The sequence below is a fragment of the Leptodactylus fuscus genome, chromosome 7 (assembly GCF_031893055.1).
Source record: "Leptodactylus fuscus isolate aLepFus1 chromosome 7, aLepFus1.hap2, whole genome shotgun sequence".
NCBI classification, from domain to species: domain Eukaryota; kingdom Metazoa; phylum Chordata; class Amphibia; order Anura; family Leptodactylidae; genus Leptodactylus; species Leptodactylus fuscus.
Window position 1 is genome coordinate 154,212,137 of NC_134271.1, and position 25,831 is coordinate 154,237,967.

Consider the following 25,831-nt stretch of genomic DNA (forward strand, 5'->3'; position numbering starts at 1 on the left):
TCCTCTGTACATAAATATGCAGCCTTCAGAAATTGGTTTTAGATATACCTGAAGAAGAAGCCGAGAGCTAACACGGTACAAAAACAAAGGTTTTCCTTATACAATATCCCATAGGCATACCTATGCTATTTCTCCTATGTGAGTGATAATGATTATGAGGAGACTCTATGACAGAAAATGGCCAGAAATTTTGCTTAAGAATCCTTGTTTTTGGGCTGAGACCACACATGGTGTGGACTATGATAAGTAAAGTAGTGAAGCATCGCACCTTTTCGTCAAACCACCCCACTACGCCCCATTTCTCTCTCATATCATTTATTAGGCTCATGCGGTATCCTATGCAGTGAGAGACATGCCCTGACATGTCTTAGGTGTTGAGATTAGAATGAAAAGGACACCTCTCTCATATGACTTATTAGGCTCATGTGGTAGCCTATGCAATTCCTTTCTATAAACAGAACAAAGCTCTGAGGGTACATCTCAAAATCCGGCGAAAATCGATATATAGCTGCATCATGATACAATATAATTAGCACCCAGTGCGAACCGCGTTTATGTGAATAATCCGTATTGATGATAAATGCGACAGGTCGCTGTAGCACAGGCTCATCCAGTAGAAAGTCACACGGAAATACATTGGCAAATATAAGGTTCATATATGGGTCAGATTTAGCCAGAATTATAAGCTGTAGGCTATTCATTTCTGAAAATGGCAGGGAATGTTTAATCAAAAATCACACATGATCTCTCTTTGGTTGTTAATCTCCATAATATTTGTATGAATAGAGTAAACTATCATATTCACTGTGTGGGGTGTTGGCACTGCAAAATGCACCTCCGCTCTAAGATTCCCAGTTTTAATGAGTGAAAAATGTCCGCCCGGTTCTTGATCCGGTGACAAATCAAATGCAAAAAATGTTTAGCCATTTATAAATTCATCTCTGTCTATGGCTAAACCAATATCACTTCTCTGCTTGCCTGAAATATGGAGAAGGGCCGCGTACTCCCTGACCGCAGAATCCGTTTCAAAATCCGGTTGAAACGGCCTTACGGGAATCTGCTGACCGTCCAGGTAAAGCGACGCTTGATTCACATTATAGTGGTGGAAGCATAGCGGATTACGGTTATATGATCCACTAAAGGCTTCATTCTCAACAAAGCCTATTATCACGGTTTTAGGCACCTGCCCCAGAAACAGATTTTCCTGGTTCGAAAGACGCTTTCCGGCAGGAATACTATAGAGTTTGAGACAGGCTCTATCAATGGCGTATTTCACTGTGGCCGATAGGAGGGCCTGGCTGTGTCAGATTCTGACAGCTGGTAATACTTGTACCCTCTTGACATACAGGGCCGCTTGTAAGATTTGCACCTTAAATTGTTCAGCATCTGCAGACATCAGGTAAAAGGAGTCCTTATTCCTGGTTAGTTTAATTTTCAGATCCAGACCATTCAGTATGAGTTTCGGTTGATTAAATATATTACCAAAAATGGGACCCAAAAGCTGTACAGGTCTAGATCACGAAGTATACCGAGCTTGTTTAGCAAACCCCAAATTATTAGCCTCAAGGGCCCTTTCATGATGGTGACCGGCTGTGTCTTTATAGAACAGGCCCGATGTGAACTGTGATGACAGCGCTTGTGGGATGTAATTCGAAATAGTCTCTATGTACGCTCTATAGCTGTACAAGTTATCCGAGTGTGAAATAAGTCTGTCGCTGAGCGTCACATCCATCTGGCTGAAAAGTGTAGCTATTGGATAACTAATCAAACCCACATTAGCGTCCGCAGGAATAGCCGTATTGTCCACCTTCACAATACGACAGCTGATGTACAAGAGTGTGTTGTTCAGGTCGTAATAATATTCCCCGCTGCCTGAAATGAAGAACTCCAACGAGGCATTGTCGGCAACAGCCGCTATGGGTTGTACTTCTACAAAGTGCGATTTTTCTATGCTCGTCTGCGTCGGGAGTAAATTAATTAAATCAAGTAAATCAACTGATTTGGTGCACTCCACAGAACCGTCGTGTATAAAAGCCATATTATTTCACTAAAAGATGTCATCTCCGGCGGGTCTAACAACTCTCTGGCGGCGGCATCTTTTACGGCTCTTGTTTTTATTCTTGAGCACGGGCGGAAACGCAGCGCTGTGTTTTCTTTTAGCGGGTTTTCTCACAACATAAACTAGGCCTGAGCCGCTCTGATCTTTTGGCTCCTGGTTTAATTTATCCATCACAACCGATGATATACTTGACTGCGTCATCAGCGATATTTCTGGCACAGATAGAAAAAGAGAATTACGCCGGCAGCTCTCCGTGGATAAAATATAACTTTTATTGACAACACATCTTAAAATGACGAAAAATAGATGCAAGTCATGAATTGAAAAAAGAAGAAAAGAATCCCCCTAAAAAACGCAGACGCGTTTCGGAACGTCTGTTCCTTCCTCAGAGCGTATAGAATCTGAATAAATCCAGGTATATATAGGAACCCAACATACAGGGACTTCCGTTCATTATTGTTAATTCATTCAACCTGAAAACAGGGAGGGTGTAGTTTCTTAGCAACATGGACCTAATACAACTACATCGCTAGGTAGAAATTGCACCGCTAAACAAAAAACTTTCTATCACAAAGAAATACTACATATTTAACATTCATTAAAAAAAGTCATCTCAATATTGTCATACATGAATGATGGCATGGAAGTAATATATGCACAATAATATAAACGTCCCTAGAAACACTGAAACACTAAAAGATATCAATTCAATTCATAAATTTTATGTCCTTAGTAAAACGCAAAGATTACTTTTCTGACATCAAACTATCCTAGATTTAACCCCTGTTTATCCATTTTTTCATTTACGAGCATGTGGTTAGAATAGAAACATTTGAGCACATTTATAGTGAAAGTGTTTGTGGTATCCGATGTAATTTTCAATAAATAATTAGACACTATTCACACATAATGCGTTTACTTCAAAATATTTTTTCTAGCCTACACTTGTCTCTCTTACTTCTTGGTTATATCTGCGCCACGATACCAGAAGATATGACCCTGCAAATCACAAATGAGTCTAGATTAAATGAATTTCTATATTCCATATACTCACGTGGGTTGACGTGATATAATTCCAATGTCCCACATTCGCTAAAGGTATTCCCCTAAGAGACTCTGTTCCCATAGTACTAGGTCACGTGACCGAAACCAGCCAATCAGCGAGTTTATAAGATAGTGCTATGCCGTATATTCTACATTGAGAAATATAGAGACTCTGTCAGCATGGTACCAAGTCACGTGGCCCGAATCAGCCTATCCAGAGACCGCAAGACATGGCTAGCGATCACACTGGTAAGTATATGTTATCATTCTAATGGATACTTGTTCTGATCTCTTTGATCGTGATACAAACGTTCTCCAATGCGTTTATCAAGGTATGTATATGTTATAGATTAAAGATGTTTCTCTCTATACTATGATTAAATTTCACCTTCTTAAACTATTTTTAAGTGCAATAAAATAAATAGAAGGTTTTAAAAACCACTTTATATAAATAGTAGAGATGAGCGAACAGTGTTCTATGGAACTCATGTTCGATCGGATATTAGGCTGTTCGGCATGTTCGAATCGAATCGAACACCGCGTGGTAAAGTGCGCCATTACTCGATTCCCCTCCCACCTTCCCTGGCGCCTTTTTTGCTCCAATAACAGCGCAGGGTAGGTGGGACAGGAACTACGACACCGGTGACGTTGAAAAAAGTAGGCAAAACCCATTGGCTGCCGAAAACATGTGACCTCTAATTTAAAAGAACAGCGCCGCCCAGCTTCGCGTCATTCTGAGCTTGCAATTCACCGAAGACGGAGGTTTCTGTCCAGTTAGCTAGGGCTTAGATTCTGGGTAGGCAGGGACAGGCTAGGATAGGAAGGAGAAGACAACCAACAGCTCTTATAAGAGCTAAATTCCAGGGAGAAGCTTGTCAGTGTAACGTGGCACTGACGGGCTCAATCGCCGCAACCCAGCTTTCCCAGGATCCTGAATGGAATACACTGTCAGTGTATTCCCGTATACCCGATATATACCCCGATACCCGTTCCAACGGTGTGCCCCCCCACCTTCACCCCAGAAATACCCTGCAAGTCCCCTAGCAATAGAATTGGGGCTATATACACCCACTATTTTTGCTACTGCCATATAGTGCCATTGTCTGACTGGGAATTCAAAGAATATATTGGGGTTACGTGCACCCACAATTTTTACTACTGGTATACAGTGCCAGTTTCTGACTGGGAATTCAAAGAATATATTGGGGTTACAAATACCCTCATTTCTTGCTACTGGTATACAGTGCCAGTTTCTGACTGGGAATTCAAAGAATATATTGGGGTTACAAATACCCTCATTTCTTGCTACTGGTATATAGTGCCATTGTCTGACTGGGAATTCAAAGAATATATTGGGGTTACGTGCACCCACAATTTTTACTACTGGTATACAGTGCCATTGTCTGACTGGGAATTCAAAGAATATATTGGGGTTATAAATACCCTCATTTCTTGCTACTGCCATATAGTGCCAGTTTCTGACTGGGAATTCAAAGAATATATTGGGGTTACAAATACCCTCATTTCTTGCTACTGGTATATAGTGCCATTGTCTGACTGGGAATTCAAAGAATATATTGGGGTTACGTGCACCCACAATTTTTGCTACTGGTATATAGTGCCAATTTCTAACTGGGAATTCAAAATGCGCAAGGCTCCCGGAAAGGGACGTGGACGAGGCCGTGGGCGAGGTCGGGGGAATGGTTCTGGGGAGCAAGGTAGCAGTGAAGCCACAGGGCGTCCCGTGCCTACTCCTGTGGGGCAGCAAGCATTGCACCACTCCACAGTGCCAGGGTTGCTTGCCACATTAACTAAACTGCAGGGTACAAACCTTAGTAGGCCCGAGAACCAGGAACAGGTCTTGCAATGGCTGTCAGAGAACGCTTACAGCACATTGTCCAGCAGCCAGTCAGACTCTGCCTCCTCTCCTCCTATTACCCAACAGTCTTGTCCTCCTTCCTCCCAAAATTCCCAAGCTTCACAGAACAATAACCCCAACTGTCCCTGCTCCCCAGAGCTGTTCTCCGCTCCTTTCATTGTCCCTCAACCTGCCTCTCCACGTCACGATTCCACGAACCTAACAGAGGAGCATCTGTGTCCAGATGCTCAAACACTAGAGTCTCCTCCATCTCCGTTCGATTTGGTGGTGGATGACCAGCAACCCACCCTCATCGACGATGATGTGACGCAGTTGCCATCAGGGCATCCAGTTGACCGGCGCATTGTGCGGGAGGAGGAGATGAGACAGGAGTTGGAAGAGGAAGTGGTGGATGATGAGGACACTGACCCGACCTGGACAGGGGGGATGTCAAGCGGGGAAAGTAGTGTGGATGTTGAGGCAAGTGCAGCACCAAAAAGGGTAGCTAGAGGCAGAGGTCAGCAGCTTAGGCGAAGCCAGGCCACACCCGGAATCTCCCAAGATGTTCCAGTTCGTACCCAGCCCCGAAAAACTCCCACCTCGAGGGCACGTTTCTCGAAGGTGTGGAGTTTTTTCAAGGAATGCGCCGAGGACAGATATAGTGTTGTCTGCACAATTTGCCTCTCGAAATTGATTAGGGGCTCTGAGAAGAGCAACCTGTCCACCACTTCAATGCGCCGTCATTTGGAATCCAAGCACTGGAATCAGTGGCAGGCAGCAACGGCAGGACAAAGGCCGCCTGCCGTTCACGCCACTGCCACTGCCTCTGCCACTGCCTCTGCCTCTGCCACTGCCACTGCTGACTGTGCTGGCGATGCACTCCAGAGGACGAGCCAGGACACCACTTCATCTGCCTCCGCCACTTTGTTGACTTCTCCCTCATCCTCCCCTGTTCCTGTCTTATCTCCTTCTCCTGCACCATCAAAGGCACCATCAGGCGCTTCTTTACAACAACCCACCATCTCTCAGACATTGGAGCGGCGGCAGAAATACACTGCTAACCACCCACACGCGCAAGCCTTGAACGCCAACATCGCTAAACTGCTGGCCCAGGAGATGTTGGCGTTCCGGCTTGTTGAAACTCCCGCCTTCCTGGACCTGATGGCAACTGCGGCACCTCGCTATGCCGTCCCTAGCCGTCACTACTTCTCCCGGTGTGCCGTCCCCGCCTTGCACCAGCACGTGTCACTCAACATCAGGCGGGCCCTTAGTTCCGCGCTTTGCACAAAGGTCCACTTGACCACCGACGCGTGGACAAGTGCATGCGGACAGGGACGCTACATTTCACTGACGGCACACTGGGTGAATGTAGTTGAGGCTGGGACTGCTTCCCAAACTGGCCCGGTGTACCTCGTCTCCCCGCCTAACATTCCTGGCAGGGACACGAGAAGAACACCCCCCTCCTCCTCCTCCTCTACCGCCTCCTCCTCCGCCACCGCCTCCTCCTCCGCCACCGCCTCCTCCTCCGCTGTTAGATTGACCCCAGCTACGAGTTGGAAACGTTGCAGCACTGGCGTTGGTAGACGTCAGCAGGCTGTGCTGAAGCTGATCAGCTTGGGGGACAGACAGCACACTGCCTCCGAGGTGAGGGATGCCCTCCTCGATGAGACGGCAATATGGTTTGAGCCGCTGCACCTGGGCCCAGGCATGGTCGTTTGTGATAACGGCCGGAACCTGGTAGCAGCTCTGGAGCTTGCCGGACTCCAACATGTTCCATGCCTGGCCCACGTCTTCAACCTAGTGGTGCAACGTTTCCTAAAGAGCTACCCCAATGTTCCAGAGCTACTGGTGAAAGTGCGGCGCATGTGCGCCCACTTTCGCAAGTCGACAGTAGCCGCTGCTAGCTTAAAATCTCTCCAGCAACGCCTGCATGTGCCACAACACCGGCTTTTGTGCGACGTCCCCACACGCTGGAACTCAACGTTTCAGATGTTGAATAGAGTGGTTGAGCAGCAGAGACCTTTGATGGAATACCAGCTACAAAACCCTAGGGTGCCACAAAGTCAGCTGCCTCAGTTTCACATCCATGAGTGGCCATGGATGAGAGACCTTTGTGACATCCTACGGGTCTTTGAGGAGTCCACAAGGAGGGTGAGCTCTGAGGATGCGATGGTGAGCCTTACAATCCCGCTCTTGTGTGTTCTGAGAGAATCCCTGATTGACATCAGGGATAACTCAGATCACACAGAGGAGTTAGGGATAGCATCCGATCCGTCACAGCTGGAGAGTAGGTCCACACATCTGTCCGCTTCACTGCGTTTAATGGAGGAGGAGGAGGAGGAGGAGGAGGAAGAAGAGTTGTCCGATGATGTGATGGTGATACAGGAGGCTTCCGGGCAACTTCGAATCGTCCCATTGTTGCAGCGCGGATGGGTAGACATGGAGGATGAGGAGGAAATGGAGATTGAACTTTCCGGTGGGGCCAGAGGAGTCATGCCAACTAACACTGTGGCAGACATGGCTGAGTTCATGTTGGGGTGCTTTACAACCGACAAGCGTATTGTCAAAATCATGGAGGACAACCAGTACTGGATCTTTGCTATCCTTGACCCCCGGTATAAAAACAACATCTCGTCTTTTATTCCGGTAGAGGGGAGGGCCAATCGCATCAATGCTTGCCACAGGCAATTGGTGCAGAATATGATGGAGATGTTTCCAGCATGTGACGTTGGCGGCAGGGAGGACAGTTCCTCCAGTAGGCGACCAAGTTCTCACCGGTCCACACAAACGAGGGGCACACTGTCTAAGGTCTGGGACACCTTGATGGCACCCCCTCGCCAAAGTGCCGCCACAGAGGGTCCTAGTGTCACCAGGCGTGAGAAGTATAGGCGCATGTTGCGGGAATACCTTTCCGACCACAGCCCTGTCCTCTCCGACCCCTCTGCGCCTTACACGTATTGAGTGTCGAAGTTGGACCTGTGGCTTGAACTTGCCCTATATGCCTTGGAGGTGCTGTCCTGTCCTGCCGCCAGCGTCCTATCTGAGAGGGTGTTCAGTGCAGCCGGTGGCATCATCACTGACAAGCGCACCCGTCTGTCAGCTGAGAGTGCCGACCGGCTCACTTTGATAAAAATGAACCACCACTGGATAGAGCCTTCATTTTTGTGCCCACCTGTGTAAAGCACCCCAAAATGAAACTCCATGTCTGTACTCAACCTCTCCAATTCCTCCGCATCCTCATACTCATCCACCATAAGCGTTGCACAATTCTGCTAATACTAGGCTCCCTCCAACATGATTTCCCCCAACTCTGCTGGTTAGAGGCTCCCTCCACCCTGATTTCCACCAACTCTGCTGGTTAGAGGCTCCCTCCACCCTGCTTTCCCACAACTCTGCTGGTTAGAGGCTCCCTCCACCATGAATTTGCCCAAACTGGGCTGGTTAGAGGCTCCCTCCACCATGAATTGGTCCAAACTGGGGTTTTTAGAGGCTCCCTCCACCATGAATTTGCCAAAACTGGGCTGTTTAGAGGCTCCCTCCACCATGAATTGGTCCAAATTGGGGTTTTTAGAGGCTCCCTCCACCATGAATTTGCCCAAACTGGGCTGGTTAGAGGCTCCCTCCACCATGAATTGGTCCAAACTGGGCTGGTTAGAGGCTCCCTCCACCATGAATTGGTCCAAATTGGGGTTTTTAGAGGCTCCCTCCACCATGAATTGGTCCAAACTGGGCTGTTTAGAGGCTCCCTCCACCATGAATTGGTCCAAACTGGGGGTTTTAGAGGCTCCCTCCACCATGAATTGGTCTAAACTGGGCTGGTTAGAGGCTCCCTCCACCATGAATTGGTCCAAACTGGGTTTTTTAGAGGCTCCCTCCACCATGAATTGGTCCAAACTGGGATTTTTAGAGGCTCCCTCCACCATGAATTGGTCCAAACTGGGGTTTTTAGAGGCTCCCTCCACCATGAATTGGTCCAAACTGGGGTTTTTAGAGGCTCCCTCCACCATGAATTTGCCCAAACTGGGCTGTTTAGAGGCTCCCTCCACCATGAATTGGTCCAAACTGGGGTTTTTAGAGGCTCCCTCCACCATGAATTGGTCCAAACTGGGGTTTTTAGAGGCTCCCTCCACCATGAATTTGCCCAAACTGGGTTTTTTAGAGGCTCCCTCCACCATGAATTGGTCCAAACTGGGGTTTTTAGAGGCTCCCTCCACCATGAATTTGCCCAAACTGGGCTGTTTAGAGGCTCCCTCCAGCATGAATTGGTCCAAACTGGGGTTTTTAGAGGCTCCCTCCACCATGAATTGGTCCAAACTGGGGTTTTTAGAGGCTCCCTCCACCATGAATTGGTCCAAACTGGGGTTTTTAGAGGCTCCCTCCACCATGAATTGGTCCAAACTGGGCTGGTTAGAGGCTCCCTCCACCATGAATTTGCCCAAACTGGGCTGTTTAGAGGCTCCCTCCACCATGAATTGGTCCAAACTGGGCTGGTTAGAGGCTCCCTCCACCATGAATTGGTCCAAACTGGGTTTTTTAGAGGCTCCCTCCACCATGAATTGGTCCAAACTGGGGTTTTTAGAGGCTCCCTCCACCATGAATTTGCCCAAACTGGGCTGTTTAGAGGCTCCCTCCACCATGAATTGGTCCAAATTGGGGTTTTTAGAGGCTCCCTCCACCATGAATTTGCCCAAACTGGGCTGGTTAGAGGCTCCCTCCACCATGAATTGGTCCAAACTGGGCTGGTTAGAGGCTCCCTCCACCATGAATTGGTCCAAATTGGGGTTTTTAGAGGCTCCCTCCACCATGAATTGGTCCAAACTGGGCTGTTTAGAGGCTCCCTCCACCATGAATTGGTCCAAACTGGGGTTTTTAGAGGCTCCCTCCACCATGAATTGGTCCAAACTGGGCTGGTTAGAGGCTCCCTCCACCATGAATTGGTCCAAACTGGGTTTTTTAGAGGCTCCCTCCACCATGAATTGGTCCAAACTGGAGTTTTTAGAGGCTCCCTCCACCATGAATTGGTCCAAACTGGGGTTTTTAGAGGCTCCCTCCACCATGAATTGGTCCAAACTGGGGTTTTTAGAGGCTCCCTCCACCATGAATTTACCCAAACTGGGCTGTTTAGAGGCTCCCTCCACCATGAATTGGTCCAAACTGGGTTTTTTAGAGGCTCCCTCCACCATGAATTGGTCCAAACTGGGGTTTTTAGAGGCTCCCTCCACCATGAATTGGTCCAAACTGGGGTTTTTAGAGGCTCCCTCCACCATGAATTTGCCCAAACTGGGCTGTTTAGAGGCTCCCTCCACCATGAATTGGTCCAAATTGGGGTTTTTAGAGGCTCCCTCCACCATGAATTGGTCCAAACTGGGGTTTTTAGAGGCTCCCTCCACCATGAATTGGTCCAAACTGGGGTTTTTAGAGGCTCCCTCCACCATGAATTGGTCCAAACTGGGGTTTTTAGAGGCTCCCTCCACCATGAATTTGCCCAAACTGGGCTGGTTAGAGGCTCCCTCCACCATGAATTGGTCCAAACTGGGGTTTTTAGAGGCTCCCTCCACCATGAATTTGCCCAAACTGGGGTGTTTAGAGGCTCCCTCCACCATGAATTTGCCCAAACTCTGCTGGTTAGAGGCTCAATCCACCCTGATTTTCAAAAACAATGTTGGTGCCAACCTCAACTTACTACAAGGGCCAAATTCACTGCTGGTGACAAGCTCTCCTCACTGCAAGTGCCAAATACACATGTTTCAAGGTGTTTTCCTACTGTCAGAGAGGTGGTATTGAGTGTGTAAAGTGTGTAGTTATTAGGCTGTGATGTTGGGGTAATAGAGGGTCTTTGGTGTGTTAGATGCCCCCAGACATGCTTCCCCTGCTGTCCCAGTGTCATTCCAGAGGTGTAGGCATCATTTCCTGTGGTGTCATAGTGGACTTGGTGACCCTCCAGACACGGATTTGGGTTTCCCCCTTAACGAGTATCTGTTCCCCATAGACTATAATGGGGTTCGAAACCCGTTCGAACACACGAACAGTGAGCGGCTGTTCGATTCGAATTTCGAACCTCGAACATTTTAGTGTTCGCTCATCTCTAATAAATAGTCATTAGATGATATATTTAAATTTTACCAAAATGGTTTCTAATACCCTAGGAGGAGAATAAGTTAACAAAACTAAACAAATGTATATATTTTAATATTTTAATATATTTTATAATGATCTTACTATCCAAATTTTTACTGAATATTATGTTACTGTCTACCCTCACTACTTGTTATTATTGTTTAGTTATAATAATGGATCACTTAGTCTAGACTGACCAATTAGGAAAATATCAAGAAATGAATTCCTTCATGTTGTTTCCTGAAAAGATCACCTAATAATTAACATTCAATACTAAGGTTACCATTATAATAAGGAGAGAGAGAAGAAGAAGAAACCCATGGGGAACCCTATGGAAAAACATCATAAAATAACTCAATATTAATAAATATAACAAATCTGTTTTTACATTCATTCCCAAAGGAGCTCTACAATTGAATTGTAAGATCCAAAAGGCCTCCCGTTGTAATAAGGCTTTATGCCAATTTCCACCTCTGCTAGGTCTAGTGACCTGTTCAATACCATAAAATTCTAATGATGATAAATTTGATTTATGTACTAAGGAAAAGTGTCTGGATATTCCTGACATTTGTTCAGTTGGAAATTTCTTACTGTCAGCTATATGTTCGGCTATGCGAATCTTCAGTTGTCTTGTAGTACAGCCTATGTAATCAATTTTACATGCTGATCATTTAATATTGTATATGACATGGTGTGTATTACAGTTTATAAAGGATGTTAAATTGACAGTAATGTTTGACTGATAACTTGAAATAGCTAAAGTTCTTTTAGTATATTTACAAACACTGCATCTGATCATGCCACATTGTGCTGAACCTTTAACTTTATTGCTGTTAGTAGATTCCATAGTTAGGAGCCCTGGAGATAATATATCTCCTAATGTTTTACCTCTTTTTGACACAAATTGTGTTCCAGTAGCCAAAATTTTTTTAGTAGTAAGATCTGCTTCCAAAATAGCTAAATTTTTATTGATAATTTTTGTAATCTCCTTGTATTGAGGACTATAGGCAGTGGTAAATATTAGAGATGAGCGAACAGTGTTCTATCGAACACATGTTCGATCGGATATCAGGGTGTTCGCCATGTTCGAATCGAATCGAACACCACGTGGTAAAGTGCGCCAAAATTCGATTCCCTTCCCACCTTCCCTGGCGCCTTTTTTGCACCAATAACAGCGCAGGGGAGGTGGGACAGGAACTACGACACTGGGGGCATTGAAAAAAATTGGAAAAAGTCATTGGCTGCCGAAATCAGGTGACCTCCATTTTAGACGAATAGTGGATTTCAAATCCGGGTCATATGAGAATGTGAACTTTGTGACTATGAGACAGGGATAGCTGTACAGGCAGGGATAGCTAGGGATAACCTTTATTTAGGGGGGAATGTTATTAAAAATAACTTTTTGGGGCTCTATCGGGTGTGTAATTGTGATTTTTGTGAGATAAACTTTTTCCCATAGGGATGCATTGGCCAGCGCTGATTGGCCGAATTCCGTACTCTGGCCAATCAGTGCTGGCCAATGCATTCTATTAGCTTGATGAAGCAGAGTGTGCACAAGGGTTCAAGCGCACACTCGGCTCTGATGTAGGAGAGCCGAGGGTGCACTTGAACCCTTGTGCACCCTCAGCTCTGCTACATCAGAGCCGAGGGTGCGCTTGAACCCTTGTGCACACTCTGCTTCATCAAGCTAATAGAATGCATTGGCCAGCGCTGATTGGCCAATGTATTCTATTAGCCTGATGAAGTAGAGCTGAATGTGTGTGCTAAGCACACACATTCAGCTCTACTTCATCGGGCTAATAGAATGCATTGGCCAGCGCTGATTGGCCAGAGTACGGAACTCGACCAATCAGCGCTGGCTCTGCTGGAGGAGGCGGAGTCTAAGATCGCTCCACACCAGTCTCCATTCAGGTCCGACCTTAGACTCCGCCTCCTCCGGCAGAGCCAGCGCTGATTGGCCGAAGGCTGGCCAATGCATTCCTATGCGAATGCAGAGACTTAGCAGTGCTGAGTCAGTTTTGCTCAACTACACATCTGATGCACACTCGGCACTGCTACATCAGATGTAGCAATCTGATGTAGCAGAGCCGAGGGTGCACTAGAACCCCTGTGCAAACTCAGTTCACGCTAATAGAATGCATTGGCCAGCGCTGATTGGCCAATGCATTCTATTAGCCCGATGAAGTAGAGCTGAATGTGTGTGCTAAGCACACACATTCAGCACTGCTTCATCACGCCAATACAATGCATTAGCCAGTGCTGATTGGCCAGAGTACGGAATTCGGCCAATCAGCGCTGGCTCTGCTGGAGGAGGCGGAGTCTAAGATCGCTCCACACCAGTCTCCATTCAGGTCCGACCTTAGACTCCGCCTCCTCCAGCAGAGCCAGCGCTGATTGGCCGAATTCCGTACTCTGGCCAATCAGCACTGGCTAATGCATTGTATTGGCTTGATGAAGCAGTGCTGAATGTGTGTGCTTAGCACACACATTCAGCTCTACTTCATCGGGCTAATAGAATGCATTGGCCAATCAGCGCTGGCCAATGCATTCTATTAGCGTGAACTGAGTTTGCACAGGGGTTCTAGTGCACCCTCGGCTCTGCTACATCAGATTGCTACATCTGATGTAGCAGTGCCGAGTGTGCATCAGATGTGTAGTTGAGCAAAACTGACTCAGCACTGCTAAGTCTGCATTCGCATAGGAATGCATTGGCCAGCCTTCGGCCAATCAGCGCTGGCTCTGCCGGAGGAGGCGGAGTCTAAGGTCGGACCTGAATGGAGACTGGTGTGGAGCTATCTTAGACTCCGCCTCCTCCAGCAGAGCCAGCGCTGATTGGTCGAGTTCCGTACTCTGGCCAATCAGCACTGGCCAATGCATTTCTATGGGGAAAAGTTAGCTTGCGAAAATCGCAAACTGACAGGGATTTCCATGAAATAAAGTGACTTTTATGCCCCCAGACATGCTTCCCCTGCTGTCCCAGTGTCATTCCAGGGTGTTGGTATCATTTCCTGGGGTGTCATAGTGGACTTGGTGACCCTCCAGACACGAATTTGGGTTTCCCCCTTAACGAGTTTATGTTCCCCATAGACTATAATGGGGTTCGAAACCCATTCGAACACTCGAACAGTGAGCGGCTGTTCGAATCGAATTTCGAACCTCGAACATTTTAGTGTTCGCTCATCTCTAGTAAATATCAATCGTTGTTGATGTTGTTCATTGATAGTGCTATTTTTTACAGAAATCAAGGACTCCCTTGTTCTTTCTTGAACTACTTTTTTTGCTCTATTTAGAGTCCAATTAGGGTATTTTCTTCTTTTAAGTCTTTGCAGAGTTTTGATAGACTGATTTAAGTACTCTTCCTCGGACGAACAGGCACGTTTTGTACGAACTAATTCTCCAGTGGGTACTGCTTTAAAAATATGTGGTGGGTGGCAACTATCAGCACGAAGTATTGTGTTCCCTGATGTGGGTTTTCTGTAAAGAACCGAATCAACCTTGGTAGAAATAGAATTACCAATCAGCGTGATATCTAAAAAATTAACCGTATTGGTGTAAAAAGTGTGTGTGAATTGTAACGAAAAATGATTATCATTTAAATAAGATATAAAGGCTGGTATGGACGCTACATCACCCCTCCAGACGATCAAAATATCGTCAATGTAGCGTCCATACCAGCCTATAAAATTAAGAAAAGGGTTGTGAATAGTGTAAACTGTGCACTCCTCCCAAAATGCCATGTAGAGATTTGCTAAGGAAGGTGAAAAAGGGGCACCCATTGGTGCCCCGCAAATCTGCAAATAATATTTATTATTAAACAAAAAATAATTGTGTTGTAGTAAAAAAATAGTGATTGACAAAATAAATTCACAAACTTCTTCTGTGTAGTTACTGTAATTACAAAGGTGATGTGCTAGTGCATCTATAGCCAACCCATGAGGGATACATGAATATAGAGCACACACGTCACATGTAATCCATGTGTAGTTATCTTTCCAAACAAATTGGCTAAAAGTATTTAATAACTCTTTACTGTCTTTGATGTGTGCTGGAGTACGGTAAACCAATGGTTGAAGAATATTGTCAAGCCACGATGCCACTTTTTCATTTACGGAGCCAACGCTGGAGATAATAGGTCGCATAGGTATAGGTGTTTGCTCTTTATGTATCTTAGGTAATCCGTAAAAGATTGGGATTATGGGGTTAGTGTTTATTAAATTTTGTGCTTCATAGGGAGAAAAAATGCCTAAGGCTGTTCCTTCTGCAATTAAATCTTTTAGTTGTGCTGAAAAATTAGTAGTTGGATCAGTGTTTAACAATTTGTAGGTAGATTTATCATCCAAAATTTTAAGACAACTTTCTACATAATCTGATTTATTCATAACTACGACCTTTCCTCCTTTGTCTGCTCTTTTGATTACTATTGAATCCATCTTTTTAAGCTCCTCTAATGCTTTAAATTCTTCTTTTGTTAGGTTACTGCCTATTTTTTTATCTTTAGTGGATTCATATAGCATTTTTAGGTCTTGTTCCGTTTTTTGTTGGAATAAAGCATAATTGCTTGCTCTAGATTTGATAGGATAAAACGAAGGATTAGATAATGAAACTGGAATCCTATCTATATTTCTAATTTTAATTTCATTACTACTTTCTAACTCCTGTAAATTTAACACTGCTATCTGTTCAGGGAAAGTAAGACCCATAAATGAAGAGGAACTACGGTCGTTAGTTGCATCCATTTTTTTATCTAGTTTAATATTACAATAAGGAACTCCTACATTATCTGCCGAACTTTCAAGGAAGTGTTTCTTAACTGTGATTAATCTGACAAATTTGTTAACATCTAATAAAGTACGAAATAAATTAAAGTTTTTTGTAGGCACAAAATTCAGTCCTTTACTCAACACCGAAATATGCTGTTTGGATAATAGCGCCGTTGACAAGTTAATCACACTAGATTCTTCTTTTTCTACTTGAGTTGTTTCCTCTGTCGAATTGGATATTTCCTTTGAATGGTATTTTCTTCTCGACCTCCTCGATCTACGTTGTCGTTTTTTGACTTGTAAGATTTTCTAGTGGAATAATGAGAGGAGGTAGTCGACACATCCGAAGAAATATCAGATCTACTGTCTTGAAAAACTGAAGAATCCAGATCAGTTTCTGTTGGGTTAAAAGAGACATTTCTCTTTTGTTTCTGCCGTGCACCCATATTGTTGTGATTTTTCAGAATGGATCTTGGATGTTGACGTTTGTCTTGTTTATATGTCTGATAAATATCACCTGTTGCATAGTCTTTGGAATCACGTAAGTATTTGTTTCTTTTAATCGACATAATATTTTCTTCCAAAGTATTCAGTTTATCAACAATTTTTTTGTCCAATTCTTCCAGTTGTTTAGATGAATCATAAGTGTCAATTTTTGTCTGTATTACAGTTAATTCTTCTTTGATAGATGTTAGTTTTTTAGTTTCGTATTGTACAATTAATTGCATAAGCTTCAGCGAACAGTGAGATAAAATTTCGTTCCATTTGATTTGGAAGTCATTGTCATATACACTCACCGGCCACTTTATTAGGTACACCTGTCCAACTGCTCGTTAACACTTAATTTCTAATCAGCCAATCACATGGCGGCAACTCAGTGCATTTAGGCATGTAGACATGGTCAAGACAATCTCCTGCAGTTCAAACCGAGCATCAGTATGGGGAAGAAAGGTGATTTGAGTGCCTTTGAACGTGGCATGGTTGTTGGTGCCAGAAGGGCTGGTCTGAGTATTTCAGAAACTGCTGATCTACTGGGATTTTCACGCACAACCATCTCTAGGGTTTACAGAGAATGGTCCGAAAAAGAAAAAACATCCAGTGAGCGGCAGTTCTGTGGGCGGAAATGCGTTGTTGATGCCAGAGGTCAGAGGAGAATGGCCAGACTGGTTCGAGCTGATAGAAAGGCAACAGTGACTCAAATAGCCACCCGTTACAACCAAGGTAGCCAGAAGAGCATTTCTGAACGCCGCACAGTACGTCCAACTTTGAGGCTACAGATGGGCTACAGCAGCAGAAGACCACACCGGGTGCCACTCCTTTCAGCTAAGAACAGGAAACTGAGGCTACAATTTGCACAAGCTCATCGAAATTGGACAATTGAAGATTGGAAAAACGTTGCCTGGTCTGATGAGTCTCGATTTCTGCTGCGACATTCGGATGGTAGGGTCAGAATTTGGCGTCAACAACATGAAAGCATGGATCCATCCTGCCTTGTATCGGTAACGGTTCAGGCTGGTGGTGGTGGTGTCATGGTGTGGGGAATATTTTCTTGGCACTCTTTGGGCCCCTTGGTACCAATTGAGCATCGTTGCAACGCCAAAGCCTACCTGAGTATTGTTGCTGACCATGTCCATCCCTTTATGACCACAATGTACCCAACATCTGATGGCTACTTTCAGCAGGATAATGCAATGCCATGTCATAAAGCTGGAATCATCTCAGACTGGTTTCTTGAACATGACAATGAGGTCACTGTACTCCAATGGCCTCCACAGTCACCAGATCTCAATCCAATAGAGGAGCATCTTTGGGATGTGGTGGAACGGGAGATTCGCATCATGGATGTGCAGCCGACAAATCTGCGACTGCAACTGTGTGATGCCATCATGTCAATATGGACCAAAATCTCTGAGGAATGCTTCCAGCACCTTGTTGTATCTATGCCACGAAGAATTGAGGCAGTTCTGAAGGCAAAAGGGGGTCCAACCTGTTACTAGCATGGTGTACCTAATAAAGTGGCCGGTGAGTGTATTGTGCATATATTACTTCCATGCCATCATTCATGTATGACAATATTGAGATGACTTTTTTTAATGAATGTTAAATATGTAGTATTTCTTTGTGATAGAAAGTTTTTTGTTTAGCGGTGCAATTTCTACCTAGCGATGTAGTTGTATTAGGTCCATGTTGCTAAGAAACTACACCCTCCCTGTTTTCAGGTTGAATGAATTAACAATAATGAACGGAAGTCCCTTTATGTTGGGTTCCTATATATACCTGGATTTATTCAGATTCTATACGCTCTGAGGAAGGAACAGACGTTCCGAAACGCGTCTGCGTTTTTTAGGGGGATTCTTTTCTTCTTTTTTCAATTCATGACTTGCATCTATTTTTCGTCATTTTAAGATGTGTTGTCAATAAAAGTTATATTTTATCCACGGAGAGCTGCCGGCGTAATTCTCTTTTTCTATCTGATCCTGCTACGCTCATGGAATAGAGCGTGCCGTGCACCCCGAACTCATTGTTATAAGTCGATATTTCTACATATAAAGGTGAGCGAAAAACTTTTTCTATTTTTGGATATTTCTGGCAGCCGTTTTTACATGCACTTTCACACACGCAAGGCCTCATTTGAAAAGAGGCATGGCCGTCTGAAAAGACTGTGAAACATACCGGATAGACCGGCCCCACACATATACTCATCGCACTTGAAACCTTCTAACCCATTTCCAGCCTGATTAACGTAGTATCGGGCATACACGCCAGGATCACCATACACCCGCTGGGACAGCATTTTAGCGTGTCACCTCCTTGCACGGACTGAAATGCAATCGTACGATACTCTTGCCATATTTGAAATGAACAGGTCGCGCCTGATCGTTTAAAATTGAAATTGTAATGGAGTTGAAGTGCTACTTACACAGCGGGATATAGTCGGGGGTCGGGTAGCATAATGTGACAATTTCGTTGTTTTTTCCGGCAATCTCTACAGTTTTTAAAAGTTGAACATAACTGTCACCCACCAAATGATGTTGTATGATGTCGTTGTAGACATACAGCGTGTGACACGCATTTATCACACAAATCCAATACTATTGTTTAGTTTTATGCTTGTTGGCAAAAACTTTATGATGAACTCTCTCTACGCTTTCCACACATCATTAAAATACTTTTAAAAAGTGAGCTTTAGAAGGTTAAGCACATCTAGGCCGACTACGTAGCAGCGGAAAGATGTCTGAGAGATTACGCTGTAAATGGCTCTCTTAAAAACGATTATAAAATCGGAGGACGAATTCCGCTAAAGGAACGTCAGAAAAAGATACTAAAGAAGTGGCGTAACGCTATAAGGAGGCTGTGTGATAAATCAATCTCCATAAAGAAAAAGAAGCACTTAGTGAATCAGACAGGTGGAGTCATAGGTCCGCTATTGGGATTTGCAATTCCGTTAATAACGAGTTTGCTTTTTAACAAAAAATGAATCATGCGGAGAAAAAGAACTTGGTGATGTGAAAATTAAAAGATACACAAACATAATGCAAAGATACTTGGTTCTTGCTAAGCAGAGCACTAAAGAGCTCGCGACTTTACACCTTGTTAACCAGTCTCAGCCTGATCATCAACAATTGCCAAATACACCCGCTAATAAAAGAGATTCGATTCATTAAATTGTAACGCATGCGGAACTTTTGTTAAGTAGGATGATGCAGAGTGGTGAGGTTGTGACCTGGAATGATAACGGTGAATTTATTTACAAGGGCGACGTTGTTCCTGGATCTAACATGCTGGACCTTGTGCGCAACGTGACGCAAAGCCATAGACTCTTCAAGAAACAAAGCCCCTCTGGGCTGGGATAAGTTTAAGCTTGCCATGGACGACATAAATATGGCCGACATAAATATTGGAGACCTGTCACCGAACAAAAGAAATGGGGCGTAACGGGGTGTGCTGGGGAGGAATGACGAAAAGGTGCGATGCTTCACTACTAAGGAACAAAATCCATTTATAACTTATATACAGAATGAGACTTGTGGCAGGCACATCTCTTATACTCACTGTAATTCCTCTATCCTGCAGTCTGGACTGGACAGAGCGGCCATCAAGTCACTGAAGTGAGGACCGGACAGACGGTTATAGGACAGACCAAGTATCTTCAGGGAACGGTTGTTCCTTATTACAGAGGCCAACTGGGTGCAGGAAGTGTCTGATAGATGATTACCAGCCAAGCTGTAAGAATAAGAAGACAGCAGACTGTATCACACATGATAGGATTAGATACACAGCTCAGTATACAGTATCACACAGGATAGGATTAGATACACAGCTCAGTAGAGACGTCACATATGTCGGTGCAGTCAGTAGTTTATCTCATAGACATAACAATGGTGAAGAAGAACATAAAGTAGAATAACATCCCTGTATAACTTGTCCCCACATGTCTCCTCCTGTACACATCTCTTAGGCTGCATGCACACGGAGTTACGCCGGGCTTGTAAAAATGCTCATTCACAGGCGTACATGCGAGTGTTGCGGATGGCTCCCGAACACTTCCCATTCACTTCAATGAGAGCGCCCGTAACGCCGGCGTTATGAGCGCTCCCATTGAAGTGAATGGGGAGTGTTCGGGAGCCGTCCGCAACGCTCGCGTGTACGGCTGTGAATGAGCATTTTTACAAGCCCGGCGTAACTCCGTGTGCATGCAGCCTTATACTCACCGTAATTCCTGTATCCTGCAGGCTGGACTGGACAGAGCGGCCATCAAGTCACTGAAGTGAGGACCGGACAGACAGTTATAGGACAGGTCAAGTTTCTTCAGAGACCGGTTATTCCTTATTACAGAGGCCAACTGGGTGCAGCAAGTGTCTGGGAGATCATTCATAGCCAAACTGTAAGAATAAGAAGATGAGATGTGAGTAATGTATCAGCAGCTGTATCACACAGGATAGGATTAGATACACAGCTCAGTATACAGTATCACACAGGATAGGATTAGATACACAGCTCAGTATACAGTATCACACAGGATAGGATTAGATACACAGCTCAGTATACAGTATCACACAGGATAAGATTAGATACACAGCTCAGTATACAGTATCACACAGGATAGGATTAGATACATAGCTCAGTATACTGTATCACACAGGATAGGATTAGATACACAGCTCAGTATACAGTATCACACAGGATAGGATTAGATACACAGCTCAGTATACAGTATCACACAGGATAGGATTAGATACAGCTCAGTATACAGTATCACACGGGATAGGATTAGATACACAGCTCAGTATACAGTATCACACAGGATAGGATTAGATACACAGCTCAGTATACAGTATCACACAGGATAGGATTAGATGCACAGCTCAGTATACAGTATCACACAGGATAGGATTAGATACACGGCTCAGTATACAGTATCACACAGGATAGGATTAGATACACAGCTCAGTATACAGTATCACACAGGATAGGATTAGATACACAGCTCAGTATACAGAATCACACAGGATAGGATTAGATACACAGCTCAGTATACAGTATCACACAGGATAGGATTAGATACACGGCTCAGTATACAGTATCACACAGGATAGGATTAGATACAGCTCAGTATACAGTATCACACAGGATAGGATTAGATGCACAGCTCAGTATACAGTATCACACAGGATAGGATTAGATACACAGCTCAGTATACAGTATCACACGGGATAGGATTAGATACACGGCTCAGTATACAGTATCACACAGGATAGGATTAGATACACAGCTCAATAGAGACGTCACATATGAAGGTGCAGTCAGAAGTTTATCTCAGACATAACAATGATGCAGAGGAGCATAAAATAGAATGAAATCCATGTATAATGTCCTCCAAACAGGGGCCTAACTATCGCCGTAGCAGCAGAGGCAGCTGCCACAGGGCCCGGGACATTAGGGGGCCCGGTGACAGCCACTACTGCTGCGTTTTTTTTTAATACCCCGTTATCGGCTGGTGTTACTCCAGCCGGTAACGGGCCCTATTTACTTACCGATCCTGGCTGGGCCGGGATTGGTAAATGACACCGCGGGCCCCACAAAGACTATTATACTCGGAGGTCTTTTCAGACCCCCCAGTATAATGATCGAAGGCCCGGGAGAGGTAAGAAACATAAAAAACACTGTTACTTACCTCTCCACGATCCGGGCAGGCCTCAGGCCTAGTTGTCTGATGTCTCTGATGTTACATGAACCCGGCCTGCGTCCCGGGTCATGTGACGTCCAACGTTATTGAAGGCGGCCGACAGCGTTGGAGCCGGGGTACAGGTAAGCAACAGTGGCTTTTTTATGTTTTTATTCCCCCGGGTCTCCGATTATTATACTCTGGGGTCTGAAAAGACCCCAGAGTATAATAATTGTTTATGGGTGTCCACAGTGGAGCATAATATGGTATGCAGGGGTCACTGAGGGACATAATACTGTGTGCAGGGGCCACTAAGGGACATAATACTGTGTGAAGGGGGCACTATGGGACATAATACTGTGTGAAGGGGGCACTATGGGACATAATACTGTGTGCAGGGGCCACTATGGGGGATAATACTGTGTGCAGGAGCCACTATGGGGCATAATACTGTGTGCAGGGGCCACTATGGGGTATAATACTGTGTGCAGGGACCACTATGGGACATAATACTGTGTGCAGGGGCCAGTATGGGACATAATACTGTGTGCAGGGGCCACTATGGGGGATAATACTGTGTGCAGGGGCCACTATGGGGGATAATACTGTGTGTAGGGGCCACTATGGTACATAATACTGTGTGCAGGGGCCAGTATGGGACATAATACTGTGTGCAGGGGCCAGTATGGGACATAATACTGTGTGCAGGGGCCACTATGGGGGATAATACTGTGTGCAGGGGACACTATGGGGACATAATACTGTGTACAGGGGCCACTATGGGACATAATACTGTGTGCAGGGGCCACTATGGGGGATAATACTGTGTGCAGGGGCCACTGAGGGACATAATACTGTGTGCAGGGGCCACTATGGGGGATAATAATGTGTGCAGGGGGCACTATGGGACATAATACTGTGTGAAGGGGGCACTATGGGACATAATACTGTGTGAAGGGGGCACTATGGGACATAATACTGTGTGCAGGGGCCACTATGGGGGATAATACTGTGTGCAGGAGCCACTATGGGGCATAATACTGTGTGCAGGGGCCACTATGGGGTATAATACTGTGTGCAGGGACCACTATGGGACATAATACTGTGTGCAGGGGCCAGTATGGGACATAATACTGTGTGCAGGGGCCACTATGGGGGATAATACTGTGTGCAGGGGCCACTATGGGGGATAATACTGTGTGTAGGGGCCACTATGGTACATAATACTGTGTGCAGGGGCCAGTATGGGACATAATACTGTGTGCAGGGGCCAGTATGGGACATAATACTGTGTGCAGCGGACACTATGGGACATGATACTGTGTGCAGGGGACACTATGGGGACATAATACTGTGTACAGGGGCCACTATGGGACATAATACTGTGTGCAGGGGCCACTATGGGGGATAATACTGTGTGCAGGGGCCACTGAGGGACATAATAGAGTGCGCAGGAATGCGGAGGAGGGAGTCGGTCAAGGTCTTCGGCGTCAGTGTCGATCGGTGGGGGGGGCCCATGTAAAAAGTTCGCCAGGGGGCCCCGACATTCCTAGTTACGCCACTGCCTCCACATGTCTCCTCCTGTACACATCTCTTATACTCACAGTAATTCCTGTATCCTGCAGGCTGGACTGGACAGAACGGCCATCAAGTCACTGAAGTGAGGACCGGAAAGACGGTTACCAGACAGGTCAAGTATCTTCAGGGACCGGTTATTCCTTATTACAGAGGCCAAGTGGGTGCAGGAAGTGTCTGGTAGATCATTATAAGCCAAACTGTGAGAATAAGAAGTTGGTGAGAAGTCCACAATGTGTTTGTATAAAATCTATAGCACGGTGGCGCAGTTGCTAGCAGTGGTTTGAATCTGGCCAAGAACAACATCTGCATGAATTTTGTATGTTCTCCCTATGTTTACAGTATTTGGATTTCCTCCAGATTCTTCAGTTCCCCCTACGTCCAACAGCAGCACAATGCACTGGGGTATTCCTGCCCCTGTGTGCTGTTAGGACAGGTGGAATTTTTAATTAGTCAAAACCCTCCCCTATCAGAGGTCAGAGAGACCCTCCCCCCCTCCCCTCCCCGTGTTAATTATAAAGTAAAAATAATTCAGAAAAAAAAGGCATTCAGAACAAAAACAAAATGGGAGGGAGCCTTGTGCTGCTGTTTGAACTAAGGGAAAACAGATTATCTACATAATCCTCCGTTCCCCTACGTCCAACAGCAGCACAAGATGGGGAGATAGCAAGAAAAAAAAACCTCTAGGGAGGGACCTCTTGACATGCAGATGACAAAACTAAATTCCAAAGGCGATAGCTCCCCCCTCTTTATTCTAACCTGAGCGCCCTCTCTCTTTTCGCTGCCTCTGCCGGCGTCCCGCGCGCCTGTGGGCGGAGCTGCCATCAGGAACCTTTCCTCATGCGCTCTAATGCGAATGTTGTGTCTGGCAGGCCTAGTTTCAGGACGGCGCCTTTGTAGTCGCACGCCCAGGAGCAGTTTCGGAGTCACGCTAGTCCATGAATTCTTCTCCTTCATTATTTTTTAGTTTCTTTAGCAGCCCTTATCTTCCCTATTCATTAGGCATTTCTTTCCCTCCCTTAGATGCTGTTTCCATGGAGATATTGCCGGGGGGGGGGGGGCTTGCTAGCTCCGCCCCTTACGGTTTTCTCTTTCTACTCCAGGGTATTTAATATCCTGAGTTCAGATACACTGTTGCTTGCTCTTTTCTAGATCAAATTCCAGATGATTTCTTCTGGCTCTTGTTTTGATATTGTGTTCCAATTCTATGTTATTGAGTCCTAAGGTATTAGGAGTTCTGTTTATATGGGGATCCTTTCCTTTGTTATCTGGGAATTTTTTCTTTAGATTTCATCTTTGTCCTCCAAATCTGGGGACAATCCTAGGAGGAAAAGTACCTCCAAGCGGAAGAACTTGGCCTGCAGGGACTGTGAGATGCCTTTACCTGATGGATATGAGTATCAACATTGCCATCAGTGCAGAGGTCCGCCAGCTGAGGACACCTCCATAAGTGATGGGTCGAGGACAATGTGGAGGAGTCTATGAGAGATTTTAAGGAGTCCATCTCCAGATGAAGACCTCCAGATAGTGGACGAGATCTCTTCTGATGATTAGCTAGAAGACTTTGGTAGAGGGTCCATTCAACTTGAGAAGATGCCTAAGTTATTAAAGGTTATTCATGCTTCAGACAAGGACAGCGAGATGGGTGAATTCCTTCCTCCTTCCAGAGGTCCTAGATCCTTCAGGGCGGATCCGGCTTTGGCGAAAGCAATGCAGGCCAAGTGGAGAGGCCTGGAAAAGTCGTTCTTTGCCTCTAAGAGGTTTAAGTCTCTTTTCCCCATTGTGGAATCTCAGATCAGCTGTTGGGGGGCCTCCGCCTAGAGTTAATATGGCTGTTGTCAAACTCTCCAAGCGTACGGTGGTCCCTGCTGAGGATGGCTCAAATCTGCAGGACACCATGGACAGATGGACTGAGGGTTCTCTCAGACCTGTCTATTCCGTCACCTCAGCTCAAGCCTCAGTGGGTATAGCCGCAAGAGAAGAGGCGCGCAAGCTGAAGACTGACCTAGCTCTGTTGGAGAGAGACATTGATGCTCCAGGATAATTTATTATCCTTAATGTCTACTGTCTCTCTGGCTGCAGACTCTTTGGCGGAGGAGTCTTCTTACCAGGTCAAGATTGCCTCCAGATCCATGGCGCTATCCACCACTGCTGGACGCCCCTTACGGCTTAAGCCATGGAGAGCGGATAACGCCTTGAAGTATCTGTGCTCTCCACTTTAAGCCTGGGAGGCTTGTTTGGGAGAGAGCTTA

General features: G+C 45.5%; 1 protein-coding gene and 1 long non-coding RNA gene across 2 annotated transcripts in view; one reads left to right on the forward strand and one right to left on the reverse strand.

Annotated features, from left to right (window-relative positions):
- LOC142214380 (uncharacterized) overlaps positions 1-25,831 on the forward strand; it is a 572,210-nt gene that overhangs the window by 297,475 nt on the left and 248,904 nt on the right. The window lies entirely within an intron of this gene.
- The window catches only part of LOC142214370 (NACHT, LRR and PYD domains-containing protein 12-like), a 54,579-nt gene that overhangs the window by 12,745 nt on the left and 16,003 nt on the right, over positions 1-25,831 (reverse strand). The window contains exons 6-8 of the mRNA XM_075283311.1: positions 23,609-23,779; positions 20,551-20,721; positions 19,892-20,062 (exon numbers count right to left, since the gene is read on the reverse strand). Coding sequence (XP_075139412.1) covers positions 19,892-20,062; positions 20,551-20,721; positions 23,609-23,779 — 513 coding nt within the window. The remainder of the gene's footprint in view (positions 1-19,891; positions 20,063-20,550; positions 20,722-23,608; positions 23,780-25,831) is intronic.